This window comes from Symphalangus syndactylus, chromosome 14 (assembly GCF_028878055.3).
Source record: "Symphalangus syndactylus isolate Jambi chromosome 14, NHGRI_mSymSyn1-v2.1_pri, whole genome shotgun sequence".
Lineage (NCBI taxonomy): Eukaryota > Metazoa > Chordata > Mammalia > Primates > Hylobatidae > Symphalangus > Symphalangus syndactylus.
This window is the reverse complement of record NC_072436.2, coordinates 21,428,356-21,453,434: the sequence shown is the minus strand read 5'-3', so window position 1 is coordinate 21,453,434 and position 25,079 is coordinate 21,428,356. Positions and strand designations below refer to the sequence as shown.

The 25,079-nt window shown below is 40.9% G+C and overlaps 1 protein-coding gene across 3 annotated transcripts in view; it reads left to right on the top strand.

Annotated features, from left to right (window-relative positions):
* The window catches only part of MAP2K6 (mitogen-activated protein kinase kinase 6), a 129,376-nt gene that overhangs the window by 79,828 nt on the left and 24,469 nt on the right, over nt 1-25,079 (top strand). The window contains exons 1-4 of one of the 3 annotated variants that reach the window (XM_055240936.2): nt 8,976-9,323; nt 12,710-12,776; nt 23,584-23,632; nt 24,228-24,341. In XM_055240936.2, the coding sequence (XP_055096911.1) occupies nt 24,264-24,341 (78 nt within the window). In that variant the 5' untranslated portion in view covers nt 8,976-9,323; nt 12,710-12,776; nt 23,584-23,632; nt 24,228-24,263. Of the gene's footprint in view, nt 1-8,975; nt 9,324-12,709; nt 12,777-23,583; nt 23,633-23,875; nt 24,026-24,227; nt 24,342-25,079 lie in introns of those variants that run through there. The other 2 variants (XM_055240934.2, XM_063617530.1) reach the window with 2 other exon arrangements.

Here is a 25,079-nt window from a genome sequence, read left to right as displayed (position 1 = left end):
TTCTAAACTTTGTAATTTTTTTAAAACTTCTGGCTCTTTTATAATAACACTCTACTTAAAACACAAACGTATAGTTGTGCAAAAATATTTTCTTTTTTATATCATTATTCTCTAAGCTTTTTGTAGATTAAAATTATTTTAATTTTTACTTTTAAACTTTTTAAAAAACCAAGACACAAATACACCTATCAGCCTTGGCCTACACAGGGTCAGAATCATCAATATCACTGTCTTCCACCTCCACATTCTGTCCCAGGTCTTCAGGGGATAATAACATGCATGGAACTGTCATCTCCTGTGATAACGATGCCTTCTCCCGGAATACCTGCTGAAGACACTGCCTGAGGCTGTTTTACAGTTAACTTAAAAAAAATAAGTAGAAGGAGTACACTCTAAAATAACAATACAAAGTATAATATAGTAAATATATAAATTGGTAACATAGTCATTATCATTATCAAATATTATGTACTGTACATAATTGTGTGTGCTGTACTTTTATATGACTGGTAGTGCAGTAGATTTGTTTACACCCATAGCACTACAAACATGTGTGTAATGAATTGCACTATGACATTATGATGGCTACCATGTCACCAGGTGATAGTTGACCTAAACATCATTATGCAGTGTATGCCTGCATTTAAAATGTCCTATAATAAAATGTTATTAAAAGAATGGATAAAACAGAAACGAAGTAGACCTGCAAAAAAAACAGTGATGCAGAAATGAATATGAATATAATTCCTAGTTTAGCTCTAAGCTTTTTAGCCATTAATCCAAGGAAGGAAACATCATTCTCATTTGCTGTAGGCAGGAATTGATCAATTATGCAGGAGAAGCCAATTCTTTCTGCTACTGATACACATTTTTTTTTTCCCCTGAGTCTTTATAAAGAGAATGTTATGTAGGGATAATGCAAAACATCCTCAGGGACATGCATTCCAGAGGCCTCTTTGTAAGGTGCACTAATGTGTACCCCAACAAGGGCCAGTGGCATCGGGATAGAATGCAGCTCCAAAGAAATCAGATGGAGCTGGGTGGGAGGCAGAATAAACCCTGTACTGATAGCATTCTAGGGGAGGGGTTGCAGATGAAGCACTTTCCTTTGTTTTTTTATTACCCCTTAGTCTTCAAGCAGCTGGTTGAATTAAAGTTACTATCTTGGAGTTTCCTTTGGTTAAAAGGAAGGTGATCAGAGTGCTAATAAAATTGTGGACCGGGCGCGGTGGCTCACGCCTATAATCCCAGTACTTTGGGAGGCTGAGGCGAGTGGATCACCTGAGGTCAGGAATTTGAGACCAGCCTGGCCAACATGGCAAAACCCCGTTTCTACTAAAAATACAAAATCAGCCGGGCATGGTGGCGCACGTCTGTAATCCCAACTACTCGGGAAGCTGAGATAGGAGAATCACTTGAACCTGGGAGGTGGATGTTGCGGTGAGACGAGATGGCGCCATTGCACTCCAGCCTGGGCAACAAGAGCGAAACTCTGTCTAGAAAAAAAACCAAAAACCAAAACAAAACAAAAACCCAAAATCGTGGTCTTGGACCAGAGGAAAAAAAGAATCCATTACTTCCACATAAAAAAAAAAAAATTCACCCCTCTTATTCACTATGCCACTTTTTAAACTATTAAAACAGAATTTTCTGTGATTCTGTTACTATTTAAGAACATCTTTATATATTGGTAAATTTCTTTTTTTTTTTTGAGATGGAGTGTCGCTCTTGTTGCCCAAGCTGGAGTGCGGTGGTGAGATTTCGGCTCACAGCCTCCACCTCCCAGGTTCAAGTGATTCTCCTGCGTCAGCCTCCCAAGTAGCTGGGACTACAGGCGCCCACCAACACGCCCAGCTAATTTTTAAATTTTTAATAGAGACAGGGTTTCACCATGTTGGCCAGGCTGGTCTCAAACTCCTGACCTCAGGTGATCCACTCGCCTCAGCCTCCCAAAGTGCTGGAATTACAGGCTTGAGCTACTGCACCTGGCTATTTTGGTAAATTTCAAACATATTCAAAAGTAGACTGTGTAACTGCCAGGTATCTAGCACTCAGCTTTGACAATGACCAACTCATGGCCAATCTTATTTAATCTGTATCTCCATCCCCCACCTTGCCTTTTTTTTGAAGCAAATTCTAGAATAATATCATTTCACTCGTAAACATTTCAGTATTATCTCTAAAAAAAAAATATGTATTTTTTAAAACCTAACCAAAACCCAGCGTGTATTTTGAAAAGCTCGAGCACGCCACTAAATTTCTTTGCAACCCGTTGCCATATTTTTATTTTAAAGTGATGTTTTTAACACCCTTATGACTACATTTCCTTTAGATCAATGCTAATGAGTGAAGCAGCCCATAAATGAGGGAGGAGATCAACTGAGACAGTCGGAGTTCCCTACTGCCTGCCTCCTGCCTTCTCCCTGGGCCTAGAACATAACTCAGGGCATTGCCTGTGATTTGCTTTTAGGTTCTTTTAAGAACATGTTAGTCAACACCAAATTGTTAACATGACATAAAAGGTCTACTAGGATTTTTTTTAGCTTTAATCACGTGAAGCTGTAAGAAAACCCATTTGAGCACTTTTATTCTCTTAACGTGGGGCCATTTCCCAATTAGCAGGTGGACAGGCTGGCTCATTCTCCTCTGACAGGAACGTAATTCTTTGTGTCCTTCACCGATTCTTCAAAATGTTCTTAGCTTGGCTGGCTGCCTTCCCTTCTTTTTTTTTTTTTTTTTTTTTTTTGAGAGGGAGTCTCGCTCTGTCTCCCAGGCTGGAGTGCAGTGGTGCGATCTTGGCTCACTGCAACCTCCGCCTCCCGGGTTCCAGCGATTCTCTCGCCTCAGCCTCCGGTGTAGCTGGGATTACAGGCGTGTGCCCCACACCTGGCTAATTTTTTGTATTTTTAGTAGAGATGGGGTTTCACCATGTTGGCCAGGCTGGTCTCGAACTCCTGACCTAAGGTGATCCACCCACCTCAGCCTCCCAAAGTGCTGGCATTACAGGCATAAGCCACCTCACCTGGCCACCTTCTTTCATTCTTCTTGTTTCCCTGTCTGTCTCAGGCAACTTTCTACCTCTCTGTTTGTCATTCCCAGATCTACACATTTCCTCCTGTCCCTCTCTTAAGCTCCATTTGCCTGCTTGAATTCTGCCATGTGTCCCTGCAGCATCTTGTACTGAATACATCTGAATTGGAACTCATGATCTGTCCTTTCCCCACTGGCCACCCCCACTGACCTGACTTTCCTCTTTCACTTAACTTCATTTAGGGGTGGAAAAGCCAGATGACGAGCATCATTTTTACTGCCACTACTACTACTAGTAGCAATACTTCTACTATTACTATTACTGCTACTACTAATACTTAGCTTCTGTTCCTTTGTTCCTCTTATGCAGTGAGTGACCAGAGCCTATAGATTTTGCCTCTGCAAAATTCAAGCAGCTTATTTGTGAGCCAGATTGCTGTGGTCTCTATCTCTTATTTTTGGGTCTAGTGCTTAAACTCTGTACATAGGTAAGAAGAGATGGGCCCTGACTTCAAAGGGCTTACATTTTTAGTGGAAGACATGGATGAACAGATGGGTTCACTTAATCAGCATGGGAAGGTTCAGGGTACTGTGGCAACACAGAGTATTGTATTGGGGACTTTCATGGAAGACTTCCTGGAGAAAAACATACTTGAGCTGAGTGTCGCAGTTGACTGGGGAAAACAGGTAATAACAACATTCTGAGGAAAATAAGAGCAAAGACCTGGAGGCATAAAACATCAAGGCATGACAGTATGTGGGTTTATGCACGAGTGTGTGTGTAGCACAGTTTCAAAACATCCTGATATTAGATCAGTTCACCTTGTTACATCTTTTTTTTTTTTTCCGAAGCATGGATGTGGCATGACGTTCCTCTACTGAAAAACATAAATGACTTCTCTTTTTACATCTGAAATTTAAACTTTATTAGTTACAGTATTTTGATCTCTGACTCCAACCTCCTCCTCCAGGTTTCTCTCTCCACCACTTTTCACTTTGTCCAGAGTAGAAAACTCAGAATTCTTTGAATATACCACAGTGCTTCTCCTTACAAAGGTATTTCATCCTCGTTTTACTTAGAATCCCCTTATTGTCTCTCTAAGTCTTGATTGTCAAAATCCCACCCATTATCGTTTTAAACTTTTGATTTTGGAAACATTTAAATATATATAAAGGAGACATAAAGTATAACAAACCCTCAGATACCCTTAAATCCTACCAAAATCAAAGGGCCACTTCAAATACCACTTCGTATGTGAGACCATTTTTCAGTGTTGCTTGTCTTGCATCTTCTCTCCTGCTTTCAGGGTGCAATGCTTGTATTGCACATCACACATACCCACTGTTGTTATGGAGTTGGGTTTTCATATCTCCTGATGCTTCGATGGCAGAATTTGCATCTTAATAAATTTTGACCCTTGCAATGTGTACCCTGGGGAATGACTGACAATTTCAGCTCAAAGATGGAGATAACACCATGAGGAGCTAGCTTGGAATTTAATTCTTACTAATCAGAAAGAACTGGTGGGTTGTGGGGGAAGTGACAAGAGCCTGGGAGGAAAGTGACATTGGCATCATAAAGTGAGAAATGGTAAAACAAGACAAACAAACAAACAAACACAAAACAACTTTACATAGACATATGGTAGACAAGGGCTACTTAACTGTGGCTGATTTCTCAGACACTTGTGAAACTTAAAAAAATATATGGATCCTGAAGCCTCACTCTATCAACTTAGCTGGTAACTACTGTCCCCAGTAGCTGAGAGACCTGGACAAAAGGGCATCAGCAGGGGACCTACCTGCATGGGTCCTTTTGGGGCAGCTTCACCCGTAGGGATAAGATTGCAAGTGTGGCTTCAGTGACACAACTACAGTGTGAGATTTTAAGACTTTTTAGCACTTAGAGACTCTGTATGGCACCCAGCATGCCTGGAAGCCAGACACACACACACACACACACACACACACACCCACACAGACAGAGAGAGAGAAGGGACCAGTGAGCCAATGTCTTTATTGGGTATAGGGCGTTATCCAGTTTCCTGCAGGGAGCTTTAATTGCTAGGCTTAAAGCAAGCAGGCACTAGTTCTAGGAAGTCACAGTGTGACTGAGAGGTGGTCATCTTAGGTTTGTGGGCAAATGTCTGCATGGTCTGTTTAAAGGAAGTGGCAGGAAAGTAGGGAGGCCAGCCTGCTAGGCAGGAGAGATGTCTCTAAGTTTCATCTCTGGCCACTGGTTTGGAGCCACTCTGGTGGAGTATGGTATTAGCAACCGTGTCAAGAGTCACTGAGCCCTGCCTCTGATGAGGTAGTTTAACCGAGGCTTAAAAATGGAACTAGAAATACCATTTGACCCAGCCATCCCATTACTGGGTATATACCCAAAGGACTATAAATCATGCTGCTATAAAGACACATGCACACGTATGTTTATTGCGGCACTATTCACAATAGCAAAGAGTTGGAACCAACCCAAATGTCCAACAACGATAGACTGGATTAAGAAAATGTGGCACATATACACCATGGAATACTATGCAGCCATAAAAAATGATGAGTTCGTGTCCTTTGTAGGGACATGGATGAAACTGGAAAACATCATTCTCAGTAAACTATCGCAAGGACAAAAAACCAAACACCGTGTGTTCTCACTCATAGGTGGGAATTGAACAATGAGAACTCATGGACACAGGAAGGGGAACATCACACTCTGGGGACTGTTGTGGGGTGGGGGGAGGGGGGAGGGACAGCATTAGGAGATATACCTAATGCTAAATGACGAGTTAATGGGTGCAGGAAATCAACATGGCACATGGATACATATGTAACAAAACTGCACATTGTGCACATGTACCCTAAAACCCTAAAGTATAATAAAAAAAAAAGAAAAAAAAAAAAATGGATACTGAGGCAATGTAAAATTATAAGCACTCACTACACTCAGTCCCAGAAATCCTGAGTCTATAGACCTGGAGAAGTTCCCATAGTCAGTGGGCGCAAAGAGAGGTAGATTCAGGATTGATGAGATGTTTGAAAAATGTCATTCTAGCGTAAATAACACAAAAGAGGGAGAATGGAGCACGGAATTTGAAGAAATAAGATGCCATCCAGAGAACATTTCTGCTTAGGTCATATTTTAAAAATATAAGCACAAACATGGAAGGGAGAAAAGAAAGCATTTTTTTTTTTTTATTTTTTGTTTTCAATAAAAAGAAAGCATTTATTGAGCACCTATATTATGCTACACCCTGCTGGGCTTCTTCACACACACTGTGTCAATCGAGTCTCTTAATGATCTGGGGAGACTGTACATCATCTCCAGTTTGCAGGTGTGGAAACTTAGTTTAAGATAAGAAACTTTCTCAACGTTACGTCACTAAGTGGGACAGCTGGGATTTGAAATGATTCTTATTGATGCAGAGGTTTGTGCAATTTCCATTCCATTCTTGGTGGTTCATTTTGTTTGTTTTTTGAAGAGCTCTGTACAAATGTTCAAAACAGTTGAGAAAAGAATAACAAACATTCAGTCAACAAATATTTATGATGTGCAGGTGCTGGGTAAAATCGTTGGCCATCATGGAACTTGTATTCTAGTGGAGAAAGGTAGATAACCAAGTAATAAATAAATATAGAAGTAAATAAATAAATACAAAAATAAAATAATTCTAGATTGTGAGAAAAGGTATGCAGGAAATGAGTGGAAGATGGTCATGGAGATCTATTTTAGAGAGAGTGGACATTTTTCAACTAAAATATCAAAGTTTCAGGGAAGCTGCTTTGAGCTCATATGGTGTTGCAGGCCCAGTGTAAGGTGCCAGAATGTGAAAGCAGTAATGTGTGGATAGTAATCCTTAGGTTGTGTTCAGGAAGCTCTGGGAAGGTTCTATGAGGGAGGTTTTGAATTTGGAAGGTTGAGTCCTTGTCTGCAAGACAGCTAGAGCCCTCCAGGTAGAAGGAACAGTATGAGCAAAGGTAAGGTCTTAGGAGATTCATTCTGACTCTGAAATCAAACTGACTGCAGGTTTTAAAATGAGCTTTTCAGCTGTGCACAGTGGCTCACACCTGTAATCCCAGCAACAGCACTTTGGGAGGCTAAGGCGGGCAGATAACCTGAGGTCAGAAGTTTGAGATTAGCCTGGTCAACATGGTGAAATCCCATCTCTACTAAAAATACAAAAATTAGGCGAGTGGGGTGGCACGTGCCTGTGTTCCCAGTCACAGCTACTTGGGAGGCTGAGGGCCATGAGAATTGCTTGAACGTGGGAAGCGGAGGTTTCGGTGAGCCTAGATAGCACCACTGCACTCCAGCCTGGGTGACAAACCGAGACTCTGTCTCAAAAAAAAAAAGGCCAGGCATGGTGGTTCACGCCTATAATCCCAGCACTTTGGGAGGCCGAGGCAGGTGGATCACGAGGTCAGGAGTTCAAGACCAGCCTGACCAACATGGTGAAACCCCATCTCTACTAAAAATACAACAATTAGTCGGGTGTGATGGCAGGTGCCTGTAATCCCAGCTACTCAGGAGGCTGAGGCAGGAGAATCACACGAACCTGGGAGGCGGAGGTTGCAGTGAGCTGACATTGTGCCAGCGTACTCCAGGCTGGGTGACAGAGCAAGATTCCATCACAAAAAAAAAAAACAGCTTTTCAGCTTTTCTTCTCTAAACTTTATGTAATTCCAGAGAGATTTGTCCTCAGTGGTTGGAATCTCAGTGGTATATAAGAGCCAGTGGTTTTGGAAGATTGGAGGATGGCAGGGTCCCCGTTCACTTTTACATTGCTGTTGCAAAGCCAGCTTTCTTCCTGCACGCCTCTTCTCCTGCCCTGCTTCGTTCGTTGCTTTGCATATGATGATTGCAATTTAATAACACTGAATGATACTTCACTGCTGATTTTATTGCCAACTACCCTTGGAACGTAAGCCTAGATGCAAGTAGTAAGGAGAGGGCAGCCAAGGCCTCTAGATTGCCAGTTACTTGGCTGGAAATCCTATTCATATTGGGAAACAGATTTTTAAAATAAATTTGGCACTGGAAACACTGCCATCCTTTTGTGAAGCTGTGTCAATAATCATAAACTCTCATAATCATGCCCCCCAACCCTCGGCCAAGCTAACAAATATTTAGGCATCAGCGTATCTTCACGATGCCACCTTCTGCTGACCGCGTGGGCTTCTCATGCTGTTTGGGTTGGCAGTGGAACTTAATCTTCTGTTTTATGTAATGAGGAACATCAGAGGAGTGCTTTGTGCTTACCCTCTCAGAGTGTGTGCAAGACCTCTCGTGTACCCCATCATTTTCGGTGCAGTCAAAGCTAGCGAACATTTCTGTGGCCTGGGAAATATTTTCTAACTGTTGGCAAGGCTTTTTCAATTTTTTTTTTCCAGTGCCATTTTGCTGCACGCCAGGATTATAATGACCCAGCTTTGCTTTGGTTTAAGATGAATTTTGCAAATATATGTGCGTGGTGGGACTACACTATTTTCAGAGAACACAGTCATGGGTGTAACAGGGTCTGATGCAATATAGTGCTGCATATGCCCAATCAGGCCGACGAAGCTTACCCTTTGCAGACTGTGCTAATAAGCAGTCGAGGCTTGTTGCGATCTGCAGAAATCTACAGAATTCTCTCTTTCTGAGAAGGCTTGTTGCTAGCATGTGACATCATAGAAAGCCTTTTTTTTTTTTCTGACATTTTTTCTGCTTTGCTTTAGAATATCAAAGGCAAAGACTGTTGAACATAGTTGGCCACTTAGCTTTATTATTCATAGTGCTCCCTCCCCTGTTTTTTTTTTTTTTTTTTTTTTTTTTAAACAGTGTTCAATGTTAGCGTCAGGTGTTGGCTGCCTTCCTGGGGGAACAGATTGCTGTGAAGTAAACACAGCTGGAAACTGACCACATATTGTTTCTCTTTCTTTTAAGAAATGAAAGAGGCATTTATAGAAAAGCTGCAGAACATGGTACTGTCCAGATTTATAGATTTATTCCTCCAAGTCTGGTTAATGATTAATGTCACGCCTGGGTGTCCACATAGACCCACTTCCCTTCTCCCTTCCTGAAGCTGCAATTTCCTCGGAACAATGAACTTGCAGAGGTTTGCTGCAATCCGAACTTGAGGAGGGGGTGGAGTCTGTTCAGTTCTGTTTCTCCCTGCTGAAGTGTGGTCTTTGGAGCTAAGTGAAGAATGATTTCTGTTAGGCTTTCCTCTGCCGGCCTTCCTTGCAGCCTCGAAAACCTCACCAGAGTCGCCTCTGCTGGTCTCTTACTGTGCTGCTCTGTCAGAGATGGGCAAGTAAGTGAACTGCAGAATGTTGCTGTGGGTGCTTGTGATTTGTATTTTATTTGATGTACTTTTTAACGTGAAGGCAGAGTATTTTCTAACACTGTAATTCAACTAGGTTTTGTGTCTCCTGCATCTATTTTTTTTCTCGTTGTTCTGAGGAGCTGATATACTTGGAAATATTAGGTTTAAGATATGCAGATGTCCAACTTATATGTATAGTCAAGGGTTTAGAGTCTGGAGACATGGGGCTGGCAATTTCAACTAGGAGGCAGTAAATTCAGGGTAAGAATGATGTTGATGTGGGGGGCTGGGTGTAAAAGTGATTGGGGAGAGAATCAAAGGCCTTCTCCTCCCACTTTGAAGACTTTATTATTATTTTGGTCTTTTATTCCTTTGGTCTCTGTGCCAAAAACTTTCTCTCTCTTTTTTTTTTTTTTTTTTTTTTTTTTTTTTTTTTTACTATTTCTTTGTATAGATGTTTTGGTGATTTAAGTTATGGTGTAATAATTAATTGCTTTTAAGAATTGCTACTAATCACTTGCTATATTAAGGTTTTCCAAAGGGCTTTTCTCAATAAATAGCTATTTCTCTTTACATCTATCTTATAAGAACTGAGTTAGAGGTAAAGAAGAGAAAGATGTAGGAATTTAAGAGTAACTTCTCCTTTTGGTTTGCTTAAATGACAACTGGAGACCAGTTTTCATAGGCAAAATATATGTTACTTTAGTTTTTGTTTTTGTTGAGAGAACTGTAGGGTTGCCTCTTGGGATTACCTGAATTATCTGTCACCTGTACTGGAATTTGTATGTAGTTATCTGTATAGTTATCTAAACAAGTTGAATCTGTCATTCATTCCTCACTGAAGAATCTCATCAAAAATAACATTCCCTGTCTGTTTGGCTGAGGGGCATGGATGGGAATTGTTGGAATTAGGCCATATTTGGATTCTCATAACTGGGTCCAGCACCTAGCATAGTTCCTGGTACATAGCAAAGCTCTATGTGATGTCAATAACTGACCAATTTAGTAACATCCTTAACAGCTGTTTGAGTTCCAAGAGCAGGAAAGTGAATGGTGAGTTTTGAATCTTATAAAATACGTAAGTAAACCCAAATGAGGAGAGAATTGAGAAAGCCTGTTATTCTGAAGGTGGTCCTAAAAGGCTTTCTCTAGGCTGATTACTGCGAAGCATATTTTTTCCTGGCTTTATACAACTTGGCAGAATTGATCTGATTTTGGATTCTGAAGGAATAGAAAGAAAAAATTTCATTATACATTACAGTGGGCTATAATCACGTGGCCAATTCTCTTCATTAATTTTTTTAAATGACTTTTTAAAAAATGAGACAGTACTGGTTGTTTCCCTAAATGAATCTAATTAACAGCTGCTTAAGGTATCTTAATGTTTTTTTCACATATGTTATCTGCTTTGATTCTCCTATCAGTCCAGTGAGGTGAGTATTGATGTTACTTCCTCATTTTACAATTGAGAAAACTGAGAGTCAGATGAAAAGTGATTCTAGAAGTTGCGTGGTGCGTGGGAGAACCAGATGTCAGCTGGGTATTTTAAAACTCAAAATCCCCGTGTACGTCTCACCTGCTCCCTCCCCAGTCATCTCTAAACGTCTTCTATTGCAGGATAGTAGAAACAACTCCCACCTGGGTGTCAGGAGACCTGGATTCTGATTCTGACTGGGTCATTGCTGACCTCTGTGATGTAGAGCAAGTCACTGAAGTCTTTGGATGTCATTTTTCTGCAAGGAGGTTATTTGAATTGATTTCTTAAGTTTCTTTGCAGCCTTAGGATCTATCCAGGGCCATATCCAGGGCTTGTGTTATCTCTGGGTGCTCACCTGCAATGTAGAGAAGAGGTGGGAAAGGAGGTAGGATTCTTTTTTTTTTTTTTCTGAGACAGAGTCTCGCACTGTCGCCCAGGCTGGAGTGCGGTGGCGCGATCTCAGCTCACTGCAAGCTCCACCTCCCGGGTTCACGCCATTCTCCTGCCTCAGCCTCCCCTGTAGCTGGGACTACAGGTGCCCGCCACCATGCCTGGCTAATTTATTGTATTTTTAGTAGAGACGGGGTTTCACCGTGTTGGCCAGGATGGTCTCAATCTCCTGACCTCATGATCCACCCGTCTCGGCCTCCCAAAGTGCTGGGATTACAGGCGTGAGCCACTGTGCCCGGCCAGGAGGTAGCATTCTTTGCAGCTGTTCTATCCAGCTCTCCCTTGGTTTCTCCTGCCAAGTGCAAAGAGACATAGGATCTCCATGGATGAGGAACACTCCAGGCCCTTGTTTGCTCTGATCTGCTTCCTGAGCTGGCATTTCTCAGTCTGTTCTTTTTTACTCATCAACAAAAGCATTCGAGCCAAATTCTCTTGTAATTTCAGCCCAGGTACGATCAACATCAAGTTACCTTTCCATTTGGCCCAAGAAGAAGTTCTAACCTCCTTGCATAAGCTCATCTGTTATCTTAATCCTTTCCGGAACAGGGCAAATGCAAATAAGTATTACTCTATCCCTCTCAAGTTTTTCAAATTACAGCAGGTGGTTGGGAAAAGGGGAGGGCAGAACAGTGGAAAAGCATTTTTTATTCCACTTCCATTGCTAACTCTTGTAGTTGTTAACAGATCGATTTAGAAAATAGTGGGATACTGAGATAAGGGTGACTACCCTTTACTAACACTAAAAAGAAAAAAAAAGCTATAACCAAGTGTCTGCCATCACCATTATAGTGTAAAAGAAAAAAAAAAAAAAAAGAAAAAAAACAAGGCCAGGCATGGTGGCTCATAGGCTGGGCATGGTGGCTCATGCCTGTAATCCCAGCACTTTGGGAGGCCAAGGTCAGCGGATCACCTGAGGTCAGGAGTTCGAGACCAGCCTGGCCAACATGGAGACACCCCCGTCTCTACTAAAAATATAAAAATTAGCCGTGCATGGTGGTGCACGCCTGTAATCCCAGCTCCTCAGGAGGCTGAGGCAGGAGAATTGCTTGAATCCAGGAGACAGAAGTTTCAGTGAGCCGAGTTGTGCCACTGTACTCCAGCCTGGGTGACAGAGTGAGACTCTTGTAAGGAAGTTGCAGTGACAAACTCTCAGTGGAGAGAAAGGGAAGATCTTCCTAGGAAAAGAGAGTTGGCATTCTCATCCTGATGTTTGCCCCCTGGACTGATGAAAAACCTCATTCATGAGCACAGTGTGTATTTGGGAAGCTCTGTTCTACCTGATGCTTGAGTTCTCCACACTCACAGACTTCCTGGGTAGGAAGTGGCGCTTTGAATGGAGACATGAGAGCTGTGTGTGCAGGTCAGCTCTTTCCTTTGCCGCAGTCTCTTTCTCTGCTATCTTGCTATGATTTAGTCCTTAACTTTTTCCTTTTGTCTTTCCCCATAGGCAAGAAGCGAAACCCTGGCCTTAAAATTCCAAAAGAAGCATTTGAACAACCTCAGACCAGTTCCACGTAAGTTGGCAAGATCATCATCTGAATCCAAATCCTTGTACTTTCAGGTTTCTCCTGGGGGTTTATTTTTGGACTGGTGAGCAGTGCCTTGACTTTAGAAGAGCCCTTTAAGGGGGAAGCCATTTGCTCACTGTTCTGAGACCTGAAATAATCATCTTGTCAGTCAGTTACGTTGAATGGGTAGTTTTGAACTCAGTGTCTTAAGTTATTGGTTGAGTAGGAAGTGAATGTCACATATATTTGGCAGATGGGGCTCTGTGTAAGGCCAGAAAGGCCCCTGGATGTGAACGTTCTTGCCTTTTCCCTGTAGATTGGAGCAAATCCCTGTGAAAGCCACTACTATAAAACTTGGGTTGAGATGGATAGTTGGTATTTGGTGAGGACCCACATCCTGACACTTAAATTCTGTCCCATATAAACAGAAGGAAGAATGAGGTAAAGGAACACTTTTTTATTAGCTGAGGTTTTGGCCCAAATCCCTAAGTCAGCTCAAGTCCTAATGAAGGGCATCGTGTAAATGACATCCTCTCTGTGAGGATGTCTCCTTCTTGTTTTTTTTTTAATTTTTTAATTTTTTTTACCTGTCTCTGTGTGGTGGGAACGGTACTTCCCTGTCCAGCTGGAGGTACAACCACCTACCAAGGTATCTGCATGAGAGGAATGGAAATTCCAAGGAAGCTCACAATAGAGGTGTTAGAGAGACAGGGCAAGGGCAAAGAGAGGGCATCCTAATGGCAAAGTGAGTTGGTAAGGCTTTTGTTCATGTCTACGAAAGTGCCTCCCTTTGTAATGGGTTTTGATCTTAGCTGTGATCTTCTATCAGGAAGTGCACCCCCTAGTGTTGGAATGTGTTCTTAAATGGGATCATGTCTGCTCTAAGACTTTGTGAAAGCCACTGGTCCTTGCATCGTGTGAAGCAGTATACAGACACTTTCCATTGGAGAATTTTTAAGGACAAAGTAGAGTTGAGGGCTACTCTTCAGGGTTCTGGACTGTAGCTCAAGAGTCTAAACTCAAGATAGAATGTTCCTTTCGTTAGAATCTGCAGGAGGAAGATCCGTCTTCCCATACTTGCTATCAAGATTGTTTTTTTCCTCTTTTTTTTTGGTCTCTCTGAGCAATTATTTTTTTCTCGTAGACCTGTGAACTGTGTAATTACTATTGTTTCCTCTCTGACTGGTTTCTCAAGAGCTTACAGTCAAACATGTGGCCTACTTTTACTACCTGTGTAGGAATTTATGGGATATACTTTTAAACCGTTTTATTTTGAAATAATTGCAGATTAACAGGAGGTTGCAAAGAAATGTACAGTAAAGTCCCATAGACCCCTTTCCCCAGGCCATGCCAAACTCCCCCCATCCCAAGTTAACATATTACACAACTATAGTACATTATCAAGATCAGGAAAGTGGCAGTAGTGCAAATCATAGAACTTAATTTTGCCAGCTATGCAAGTATTCATTTGTGTGTGTGTGTGTGTGTGTGTACGTGTAACTCTATAAAGTTTATCACATGTTTAAGTCTTGTGTAAGTACTATTATAATCAAGATACTTCACTACAGCAACATTACAAGACTCTTTTATGTTACCGTCTTATAATCACACCCACCTCTTCTCCCCATCTCCGTCCTTAATCCCTGGCAACCACTAATCTGTTCTCCTTTGCCATTTTGTTATTTCGTGATTGTTATATAAACAAAATCATGCATCTCTTTTTGAGTTTTTTTTGTTCAATGTAATTTTATTGAGGTTCATTTAAGTAATTGCATGTATTGATGGTTTGTTCCATTTTATTGCTAAGTACCCATCCGTGGTATGGTTATACCACAGTTTGTTCAACACCTTAGCCTTTGAAGGAGATATGGGTAGTTTTCCATTTTTGGCTATTATGAATAAAGCTGTTATGAGCATTTACGCATAAGTTCTTGCATGAGAATAGGTCTTCATTTCTCTGGGGTGTAAGCCCAATAGTGCAATTGCTGGGTTATATAGTAAGCCCATCTTTAGTTTTGAAAGAACTGCTGAACTATTAGCCAGAGTAATTGTACCATTTTATGTTCTCAGCAATAATGTCTGAATAATCCAGTTTTTCTGGATCTCTGCATCTCTGCCAGCAATTGGTATTATCAGTAGTTTTCATTTTAGCCATTCTGATGTATAGTGATATATATGTAGTTTTTTTTTTTTTTTGAGACGGAGTTTCGCTCTTGTTGCCCAGGCTGGAGTGCAATAGCGTGATCTTGGCTCACTGCAACCTCCGTCCCCTGGTTTCAGGTGATTCTCCTGCCTCAGCTTCCCCAGTAGCTGAGATTACAGGCGCCTGCCACCATGCCCGGCTAATTTTTTTTTTTTTTTTTTTTTAGTAGAGACGGGGTTTCACCATATTGGCCAGGCTGGTCTGCTGGTCTCGAACTCCTGATCTTAGATGATCCACCTACCTTGGCCTCCCAAAGTGCTGGGATTACAGGCATGAGCCACCGTGCCCGGCCTATATGTAGTTTTAATTTGCAATTTCTCTAGTGGCTAATAATGTAGAATATGTTTTTAGGTGTTTATTTTCCATATACATATTTTTGGTGAAATGTCTGTGCATATCTTTTGCCCATTGTCTAATTAGATTCTTTTTATTGTTTACTTTTGAGAGTTATTTGTATATTCCGGACACAAGGACTTTGTCCAATATATATGTGATATGAAAATATTTTTCCCAGTTTGTAATTTGTCTTTTTATGCTTTTAGCAGGGCCTTTCACAGAGCAAAAGTTTGTTCAACTTATCAATTATTACTTTTACAGATCATGCTTTTGATGAGAAGTCTAAGAACCCTTTGCCTAGTCCTAGATCTGTCTAGAAGTTTTGTAGTTTTGCATTTTGCATTTAAGCCCATGGTCCATTTTGAGTTAATTTTTGTTCAAGGTATGAGTTTAGGTTGAGCTTTATTTTTTTGGCCAGTGGGTTACCAATTATTCTAGCACCATTTATTGAAAAGGCTATCCCTCCTCCATTGAATTGCTTCTGCTCCTTTGTCAATATCAATTGGGCATATTTGTTTGAAGTTATTTCAGCGTTCTCTATTCTGTTCCACTGATTTATGTGTCTGTCCCTCTGCCAGTATGACATCGTCTTGATGACCACAGCTGTAGAGTAAGTCATAACAGGAAAACATGATTCCTCTCACTCTGTTCTCTTTCAGAACTATGTTGACTATTCTAAAGGCCTTTCTCTTTTCATATAAGTTTTAGAATAAGCTTGTCTATGTCCACAAAGAAACTTACTGAGATTTTAGTAGGAATTGTGTTTAACCTATAGATCAATTCAGGGCGAATTGACATTTTACTACATTGGTTCTTCCCATCTGCAAACATGGTATATTTCTTCAACTTTAAACATTTTATTTCTTTCATCAGCATTTTTATAATACAATTGCTCTATATTAGATTTCGTTAAAATTTATACCTAAGTGTTTTTTGGAGCAAATTTTAAGTGGAATTTGATTTGTGAGCTTGGTTTTCACTTGTTCATTGTCAATATATAGAAATGCAATAGATTTTTTTCTGTATTGATCTTGAATTCTGTGGATTCTGCAATTGATCTTCTATTCTGTGACTTTACTAAAATCACTTATTAGTTCTAGAAGCTTTTCATCAATTCCTTAGGGTTTTCTATATAAACAATCATGGGATCTGTAAACGGAGACTGTTTTATTTCTTCTTTTCCAATCTTTACTTTGATTTTTTACTTTCATTTTCTTGCCTTATTGAAGTGGCAAGAATGTCCAGTCCTATGTTAATAAGGTTGATGAGAGCAGGCAAACTTGCTTTGTTCCTCATCTTAGAGGGAAAGCATTTAGTCTTTCACTATTGAGTATGAAGCTAACTGTAGTTTTTTTGTAGATGTTACTATATAAAACCTCTCAGTATACTGAGAGGTTCTTTTGATTGTTTGTTTTTGTTTTTTTGAGACAGGGTCTCACTCTGTCACCCAGGCTGGAGTGCAGAGGTGTGATCATGGCTCACTGCAGTCTCAGCCTCCCCTGGCTCAAGTGATCCTCCCATCTCAGCCTCCAAAGTAGGTGGAACTACAGGTACATGCCACCACACGCGGCTAATTTTTTTTTTTTTTTTGTATTTTGTAGAGGTGGGGTTTCGCCATGTTGCCCAGGCTGGTCTTGAACTCATGGGCTCAAGCAATTTGCCTGCCTTGGCCCTCCCAAAGTGCTGGGATTACAGGCGTGAGCCAACGTGCCCTGCCTGAGAACTTTTATTATGAATGGGTATTGAATTTTGTTGAATGCTTTCTCTGCATCAATTGATATGATCATAAGATTTTTCTTCTTTGATCTGTCGATATGTAGATTATGTTGATTCATTTTTATGTACTGAGCTAGCCTTGCATACCCCAAATAAATCCCAGTTAGTTATGGTATATATATTTTTGTGCATTGTTGGATTTGATTTGCTAAAATTTTGTTGAGGACTTTTGTTTCTAGGCTTTTGGGAGATGTTGGTCTGTGGTGGTTTATTTATTATTTCTCTTGTGCTATTATTTTCTAGTTTTAGTATTAAGGTAATAACGGCTTCATAAAAATGAATTGGTAAGTGTTGCTTCTATTTTTTGGTAGACACTGCATAAAATTGGTGCTAATTCTTCTTTGGATGTTTGCTAAAATTCTCCAATGAAAGAAAATGAGCCTGGATTTTTTTTTCTGGGACTTTTTAATCACAATCTCAATTTCTTTAATAGTTATAGGACATTCAGATTATCTATTTCATCACAGTATGTGGTTTTGAGGAGCTGGTCCATTTCTTCCAAGTTGTCACATTTATGAGAACAAAATTGTTCATAGTGTTTCCTGCCTATCCTTTAAGTGGCTGCACAATCTGTTGTGACATCCTTTTTTTTTTTCCCTGATACTGATAATTTGTGTTTTCTTTTGTTAAATTTGTCAATTTTGCTTGAGGTTTATCAACTTTATTGATTTTTTTTTCTTCTGAAGAACCAGCTTTGTTTTATTTTCCTATTTTCAATTTTATTGCTTTCTGCTCTTATTTTTACTATTTCCTTTGGGATTTATTCTTATATCAACCTGCCAGGAGTCTTATATCCCTTCCCCTTACAATTTTTATTCTTTACCTTTTATCTTAGTTTACATTATAGCATAAATTATATGTTAATGTTATAAATTTTATGAATTTTGGAAGGCTACCATAAACCCTTTCTTGGTATAAACAAGGATAAAAGCAGTTTATATTTTGTTTTTCCCTCGTATGGTATTAACAAGGTATACTGTGAATATACTTATCTGTTTCACTGCGTGAAGCAAAAAGTATCACTTCATTATTGTAGAGTATACCGCTGTAGCTCAAAGAGTCTCCTTGTTATTACTTTAATGCCGAGGCTTAAATTTATACTCCTAAAGAAGTAGCTCCCACATTTTGTGTTTTTCTTGGCAATTTTTGAAGGCTGGCTTGGTGATTTCTTCCCATTCATACCCTGCCTCCTTCTGCTGCGCTTCACAAAAATAAATAGGCCTTGACAAAGCTCCATTCTCCCTAGTTCAATGTGTGTGGCCCCTCTGTTTGAGCTCTTGCTTTGAGCTACCGATGCCAGTGTGAGCTGTCCCTTCTCTTGATTGATAGTGACCAATTCTAAATCAGTTTGATGCTAGTTCATATGATTTCATTTAACCACCACAAGAAACTCAGAGGCAGTGTTTGTTACTCTCACTTGACATGTGAACAAACAGAACGATGCAATGGCCAGGTGCATTGCTCCAAGCTGTTGAGCATAGCTTCATGGGTAAGAGTTCAGGGTCTGGAGCCAGAACACTTAGGTTTATATTTGGGATCTAAACTTCACTAGTTGAACACCTTAGGCAAAATACCTAACTGCACTAAGCCTTAGTTTCCCCTTCTAAAAATACAAAAAATTAGCTGGGCATGGTGGTGGGCGCCTGTAATCCCAGCTTCTTGGGAGGCTGAGGCAGGAGAATCACTTGAACCCAGGAGGGAGAGGTTGCGATGAGCCGAGATCGTGCCATTGCACTCCAGTCTAGATGACAGAGTGACACTCCATCTCAAAAAACAAACAAACAAACAAAACTCAGGAACCTCTGACTCTCAATTATGTACACATCAGACTGGTAGAGGCTGTGAGCAAACAGTTTATGGCTAGTGAAATGAGAGGTAGTATCCTTTATAGCATACTATGCATGAGAAGCCATCATGGTGCAGCTCTGGGTTCTAATCTCATCGTCTCTCTAAGTGTTTTTTGTTTTTGTTTTTGTTTTTTTTTGAGACAGAGTCTCACTGTGTTGCCCAGGCTGGAGTGCAGTGGTGTGATCTTGGCTCACCACAACCTCCACCTCTTGGGTTCAAGCGATTCTCCTGCCTCAGCCTCCCAAGTAGCTGGGACTACAGCTGCCCGCCACCATGCCCAGCTAAGTTTGTATTTTTAGTAGAGACGGGGTTTCACTATGTTGGCCAGGCTGGTCTCGAACTCCTGACCTCGTGATCCACCTGCCTCAGCCTCCCAAAGTGCTGGGATTACAGGTGTGAGCCACTGCGCCTGGCCTGAGTGTTCTTAAATTATTTAGTCACTTTCAATATTAATTGTTGAAAGAGGCATTAATGAGGTATTATTACCTTGATTTCAATTCATACCCTATTCTATTTCAATAGAGGTAATAACACCTCTGAGAGTTGTAAAAATTAAGGAAGCTATTTTATGTAAATGGTCTCACACAGTCTCTTGCCCAAATAGGTGCTTAATAAATATTTCTGAATAAATGAATAATAATTGCGATAGTAAACAGTGAACTGATTCCTCATGTAAAATTATAAATGAATAATTATCGTAGTAAACCGAAGCTGGTTGTTCATATAAAAAAATGAATACTAGGTGACCTTTGGAAGACCTTTGGTCTTCCAGGGGAAGAATTTTTGTAATAAGCTTGGTTCTTTCCCCAGAGGACTAAAATATTGAATAAGTGACAGAGAACATCCACCCACAGTATAAACTTCCTGCAGAATCGCAATGCCCCTGGCAAACTAATATGCCCAGCCCTGGACAGAGCACAGTGGCAACTAATCCAATCTGATTTGTCAGTCTTGGCCCCGTCATTTGATATTTTTGGCCCACTTGATGAGCCCAAGGGCCTGCGGCACAGGCGAATTGATTATTTTCATTAGAGGAGGCCTGGGTATTGGGAGCGAGTTCCTTGTATTCAATCTGCCTCGATGGGAATCACGAGAGCAGGTAAAAAGCTCTTAGCCCAGTTTTTTATATTTGCTTCTCTTCTTCCTCTTTCTCCTCCTTAAATCAAGGCTGAGATTGAGGCGACTTGAGTTTTATTTTCAGCTCTGTTGATGACCGTATGGCTTCAGAAAATCACTCAGCTTTTGTGGGTTTCATTTTTCTTAATCTGGAAAATGGCACCAGACCCTTCTATTAGGTCCAGGGGTAATGCAAAGTTAGTATAGAGCCAAGGTCAGATAGTAAATATTTTAGGCTACGTGGGCCACAGAGGATGCTGTTGTTTATTTATTTTTTTTTTTTTATTTTTTTTTTTTACAAGCATTTAAATTTGGAAAAGTCATTCTTAGCTGGACCACAGGCTATAATTTGCTGAGCCCTGGTATATATATAAAATATAAGAATATTAGACTTGGAAGAACTCGTTTTTCGATAACCTCATTGGATGGCAAAAAAAACAGTCGCAGCCCCAAATAATTAGTGACCTTTCTGTTGCTTCATATTTTTAAAAAGTCGGGGTGGTGGCTGATGCCTGTTACTCCAGCACTTTGGGAGGCCGTGGCAAGCGGATCACTTGAGGTCAGGAGTTTGAGACCAGCCTGGCCAACATGGCAAAACCCTGTCTCTACTACAAGTACAACGATTATTCGGGTGTGGTGCCTGTAATCCCAGCTACTTAGGAGGCTGAGGCAGGAGAATTGCTTGAACTCAGTAGGCAGAGGTTGCAGTGAGACGAGATCGCACCACTGCACTCCAGCCTGGATGACAGGAAGAGACTCTGTCTTTAAAGAAAAAAAAAAAATCAAGGTGTTGAATAATTGCAAAGGATTTTTGTTGTTTATATTAGTCACGTTTCAAGTCATATCTGCCTTTATTTCAAAGTGCCATTACAAATTAGTACAAGCAAATTTTGGCAACTGAGGAAAAATAGCTTTGGAAATCTTGAGAAAGAGGAATTAGAGTTTTAGAAATTTGATTCTTCCAGAAACCTTTTCTGAAGAAAGATTCCCTGCTCAGAAACACAAGATATATAAACACATCACTGCTGTTTGTGGGGCATGTGTGTGTGTGTTTTGTTTTGTGTTGTTTTTTTCTCTCTCTCCCTCTCAGTCCCCAGTTTTAAGTTAGTATAAAAAAACTTGAAGTATTCTATGTATTCCAAAAGGATTTTGAGGTGAGAGAAGGCTTGCCATTAAAATCTTAGAGTCATGTTTATATCTGTATTTGTATTCCTCTTTTATTTTGTTTTGTTTTGTTTTGTTTTTTGAGACTGAGTCTCGCTCTTGTCACCCAGGCTGGAGTGCAGTGGCACAATCCTGGCGCACTTCAACCTCTGCCTCCTGGGTTCAAGTGATTCTCCTGCCTCAGCCTCCCGAGTAGCTGGGATTACAGGTGTGCACCACCACACCTGGCTAATTTTTTTATTTTTAGTAGAGACGAGGTTTCATCATGTTGGCCAGGCTGGTTTCAAACTCCTGACCTCAGGTGATCCGCCCACCTCGGCCTCCCAAAGTGCTGGGATTACAGGCATGAGCCACTGCACCTGGCCCGTATTCCTACTTTTTAATTTTATTTATGTATTCAATTTCAGCAAAAGGGTTAGAATCATAATACCTGAGAGTTGGAAAAAATCCTCATTGGCAAAGGTTTCTTTTCTCTCTCCCTTTCATCTTTCCCTTTTCCTCTCTCTTGCCATTTTCCTTTGCCTTTTTCTGGCATGGAATGTGCTTCCAGAGAGACATGAGTCTTTACCTGTCTGCTCACCCTCTTTCCCTCTTTTCTGGCATCACCAGGATTCTTTTGTCTTTAGCCTCTAGTTTTTCTTTTTGTTTGATCACATTAACAATATATTTCTTGGTATTTGCTATTTTTTTTTTTTTTTTTAATACAGAGTCTCACTCTGTCACCCAGGCTGGAGTGTAATGGCACAATCTCGGCTCACTGCAACCTCCGCCTCCCGGGTTCAAGCGATTCTCCTGCCTCAGCCTACCAAGTAGCTGGGATTACAGGCGTGGGCCACAATGCCCGGCTAATTTTTGTGTTTTTGGTAGAGATGGGGTTTCACCATGTTGGCCAGGCTGGTCTCGAACTCCTGACCTCAGGTGATCCGCCCGCCTCAGCCTCGCAAAGTGCTGTGATTACAGCTGTGAGCCACCGTGCCTGGCCAGCATTTGCTGTGTTTATCGTACTACTGTTGGTACATTTCTTTCAGGAAAATTCCTTTCTCAGCTCCTAGTTGTGTGCACAGCCAAAGCCAAACATTTTTCTCTTAAGTAGATTGATACCACCTGAGAGATCATTGAAGTGGTAGAAATAAATACTCAGGAAGTGACTATAGAAACAAAATCAGCAAACCTCTGGCTCCTAAGAAGACCCCGGAATTATACATGTGCTGTGCACAGAAGAAATATTGCTGGGCTTGATGAGACAGCCTGGTAGAGAGGATGCAGAACTGGAAATCAGGAGACCTGGGGCAGCTGTGGGCTGGGGGGAGTCACTATACCTCTCTGGACCTTCTGTCCATCTATAAAAGAAGGGACGAGATTTGAAATTCTTATGTTCTATGAATTTTGTGAGTTAACAGAATATATGCCATTACTATTTGTTTCTTAAAACAATTGTGAGACACGTGGTGAAATAATTATATATATTGGTGCTCTTCGAGGAAAGAAAAAGCTTGAGACTTACAGCTGTAGCACAATGACCTATATCAGCGGTCTCCAACCTTTTTGGCACCAGGGACTGGTTTTTTGAAAGACAGTTTTTCCATGAACTGGGTGGGGGGATGATTTCGGGATGATTCAAGCACATTACATTTATTGTGCACTTTATTTCTATTATTATTACATCATGAAATAATTATACAACTCACCACCATGTAGAATCAATGGGAGCCTTAAGCTTGTTATCCTGCAACTAGATGGTCCCATCTGGGGCTGATGGAGACAGCGACAGATCATCAGGCATTAGATTCTTATAAGGAGTACACAACCTGTATCCCTCATATACACAGTTCACAGTAGGGTTTGTGCTCATACAAGAATCTAATGCCACCACTGATCTGACAGGAGACGGAGGTCAGGTGGTAATGTGAGCGATGGGGAGTGGCTGTAAGTACAGGTGAAGCTTCTCTCCTTCACCCACCACTCATCTCCTGCTGACTGGCATTAGCCCGTGGCTTGGGGATTGGGCACCCTGATCTATATAATTGCACATGTATGGCTCATACGAATTAGATATTTACTGTATGCCAAACATTCAGCTAAGCATTTTACTTGTATTATCTCATTTAATAGTCACTCCTGCTTCACAGTGCAGGTATATTAATATCCCCATGTTAAAGAAGAAATGGAGCCCCAAAGAGATTAAGTAATTTAAACCCACATGTAATTTATTTCAAATCCCCTCTTATTCACACTCATAGGCTGCTTTAGTTTACTCATGAACTTCCACTTTCCTCTTGACGAAAAAATATCCTCAGTGGTGTGTGATTTGGAAAGGACATAATTGACTCAATAGCTTATGTTTCTTCTTTTCCCCCTTATCTTTCTTAGACCACCTCGAGATTTAGACTCCAAGGCTTGCATTTCTATTGGAAATCAGGTAAGAAAAAGTCATGTCTGCCAGCTAATACGTTGGGCATTTTATATGTATGCTTTCTGACTGAAAAATTTATTTTCCCTAGCATGCTGTCGGGGATGAGTCAAAAAAGGTTTGCATTTAAAGGGAAGTGGTATGCAAAGTTTTTGCTATTTTGAAAAAATGTTGAATTGAAATCAGGCTATTGTGGTTTTGATGGAAGGTATTTGAAGAGAGTAATTGGTTCTCTTGGGAGGGCATTTCTCAAAGCTGAGACATAATCTAGTTGCCATCAGTCCATAGTGGGTTACAGACACAATGAAGGGTCATGGCTAAAGAACTGCAGTGAAATAGCTTCAACTGAGACATTGGCAAGCTGAGTCCAAGTTGGGTTTCTGTGTTGCCTGGGACAAGCAGGTGGGCTACCGTGGGAGCTCCTAGACATCTCTTGGCCCTTCTTGTAGCTTCTTGCTTTCAGAGGCTACTTTGACATGCTAGAAAATCTTCTGGCCCAGAAATAATCCTTAGAACATTGAGAGAAACGAGATAGAGGATAATGTGCCCTCTGTTCCGTTTACTTTTCTCTTTCCCGTTGCATTATTCCTTTTCTCTCTTGCAGAACTTTGAGGTGAAGGCAGATGACCTGGAGCCTATAATGGAACTGGGACGAGGTGCGTACGGGGTGGTGGAGAAGATGCGGCACGTGCCCAGCGGGCAGATCATGGCAGTGAAGGTAGAGTTGACATTCTCCCAAATGTTTTATATCTGCTGTGTGTACATTTGTCCATCTCAATTGTCAACCAGCCCTTTTAATAGAAGCAAAACCATCTTCCGTAGGGTAAAACAGAAAAGATTATTTGCAGGGAACAGTATTTTCCTCCAAAGGTATGGAAAAGGCTTCCTTGGTGTGAGGTGTATCTACTTTTTATTCGTTTTTTTAATTCATAATTCTCCCTCCACCCATTCTTCTACCATTTTTAATTTTTACAAAGCTACCATGTCATCGTCACACTTAAAAATAATTAATGGGCCAGGCGTGGTGGCTAACACCTGTAATCCGAGCACTTTGGGAGGCCAAGGCGGGTGGATCACGAGGTCAGGAGTTCGAGACCAGCCTGGCCAACGTAGTGAAACCCCATCTCTACTAAAAATACAAAAAATTAGCCGGGCATGGTGGCACGCACCTGTAGTCCCAGCTACTTGGGAGGCTGAGGCAGGAGAATCACTTGAACCTGGGAGGTGGAGGTTGTGGTGAGTGGAGATCGTGCCACTGCACCCCAGCCTGGACGATAGAGCGAGACTCCGTCTCAAATAATAATAATAATAATAATAATAATAATAATAATAATAATAATACTTCCTTCAACTAATCCGGAGTCCAAATGAAAATTTCCTTGATCATCTCAAAGTGTGTGTGTTTGTTTTGTCCTGTTGGATTTTTAAATCAGCATCCCAATGAAAGTTTACGTAT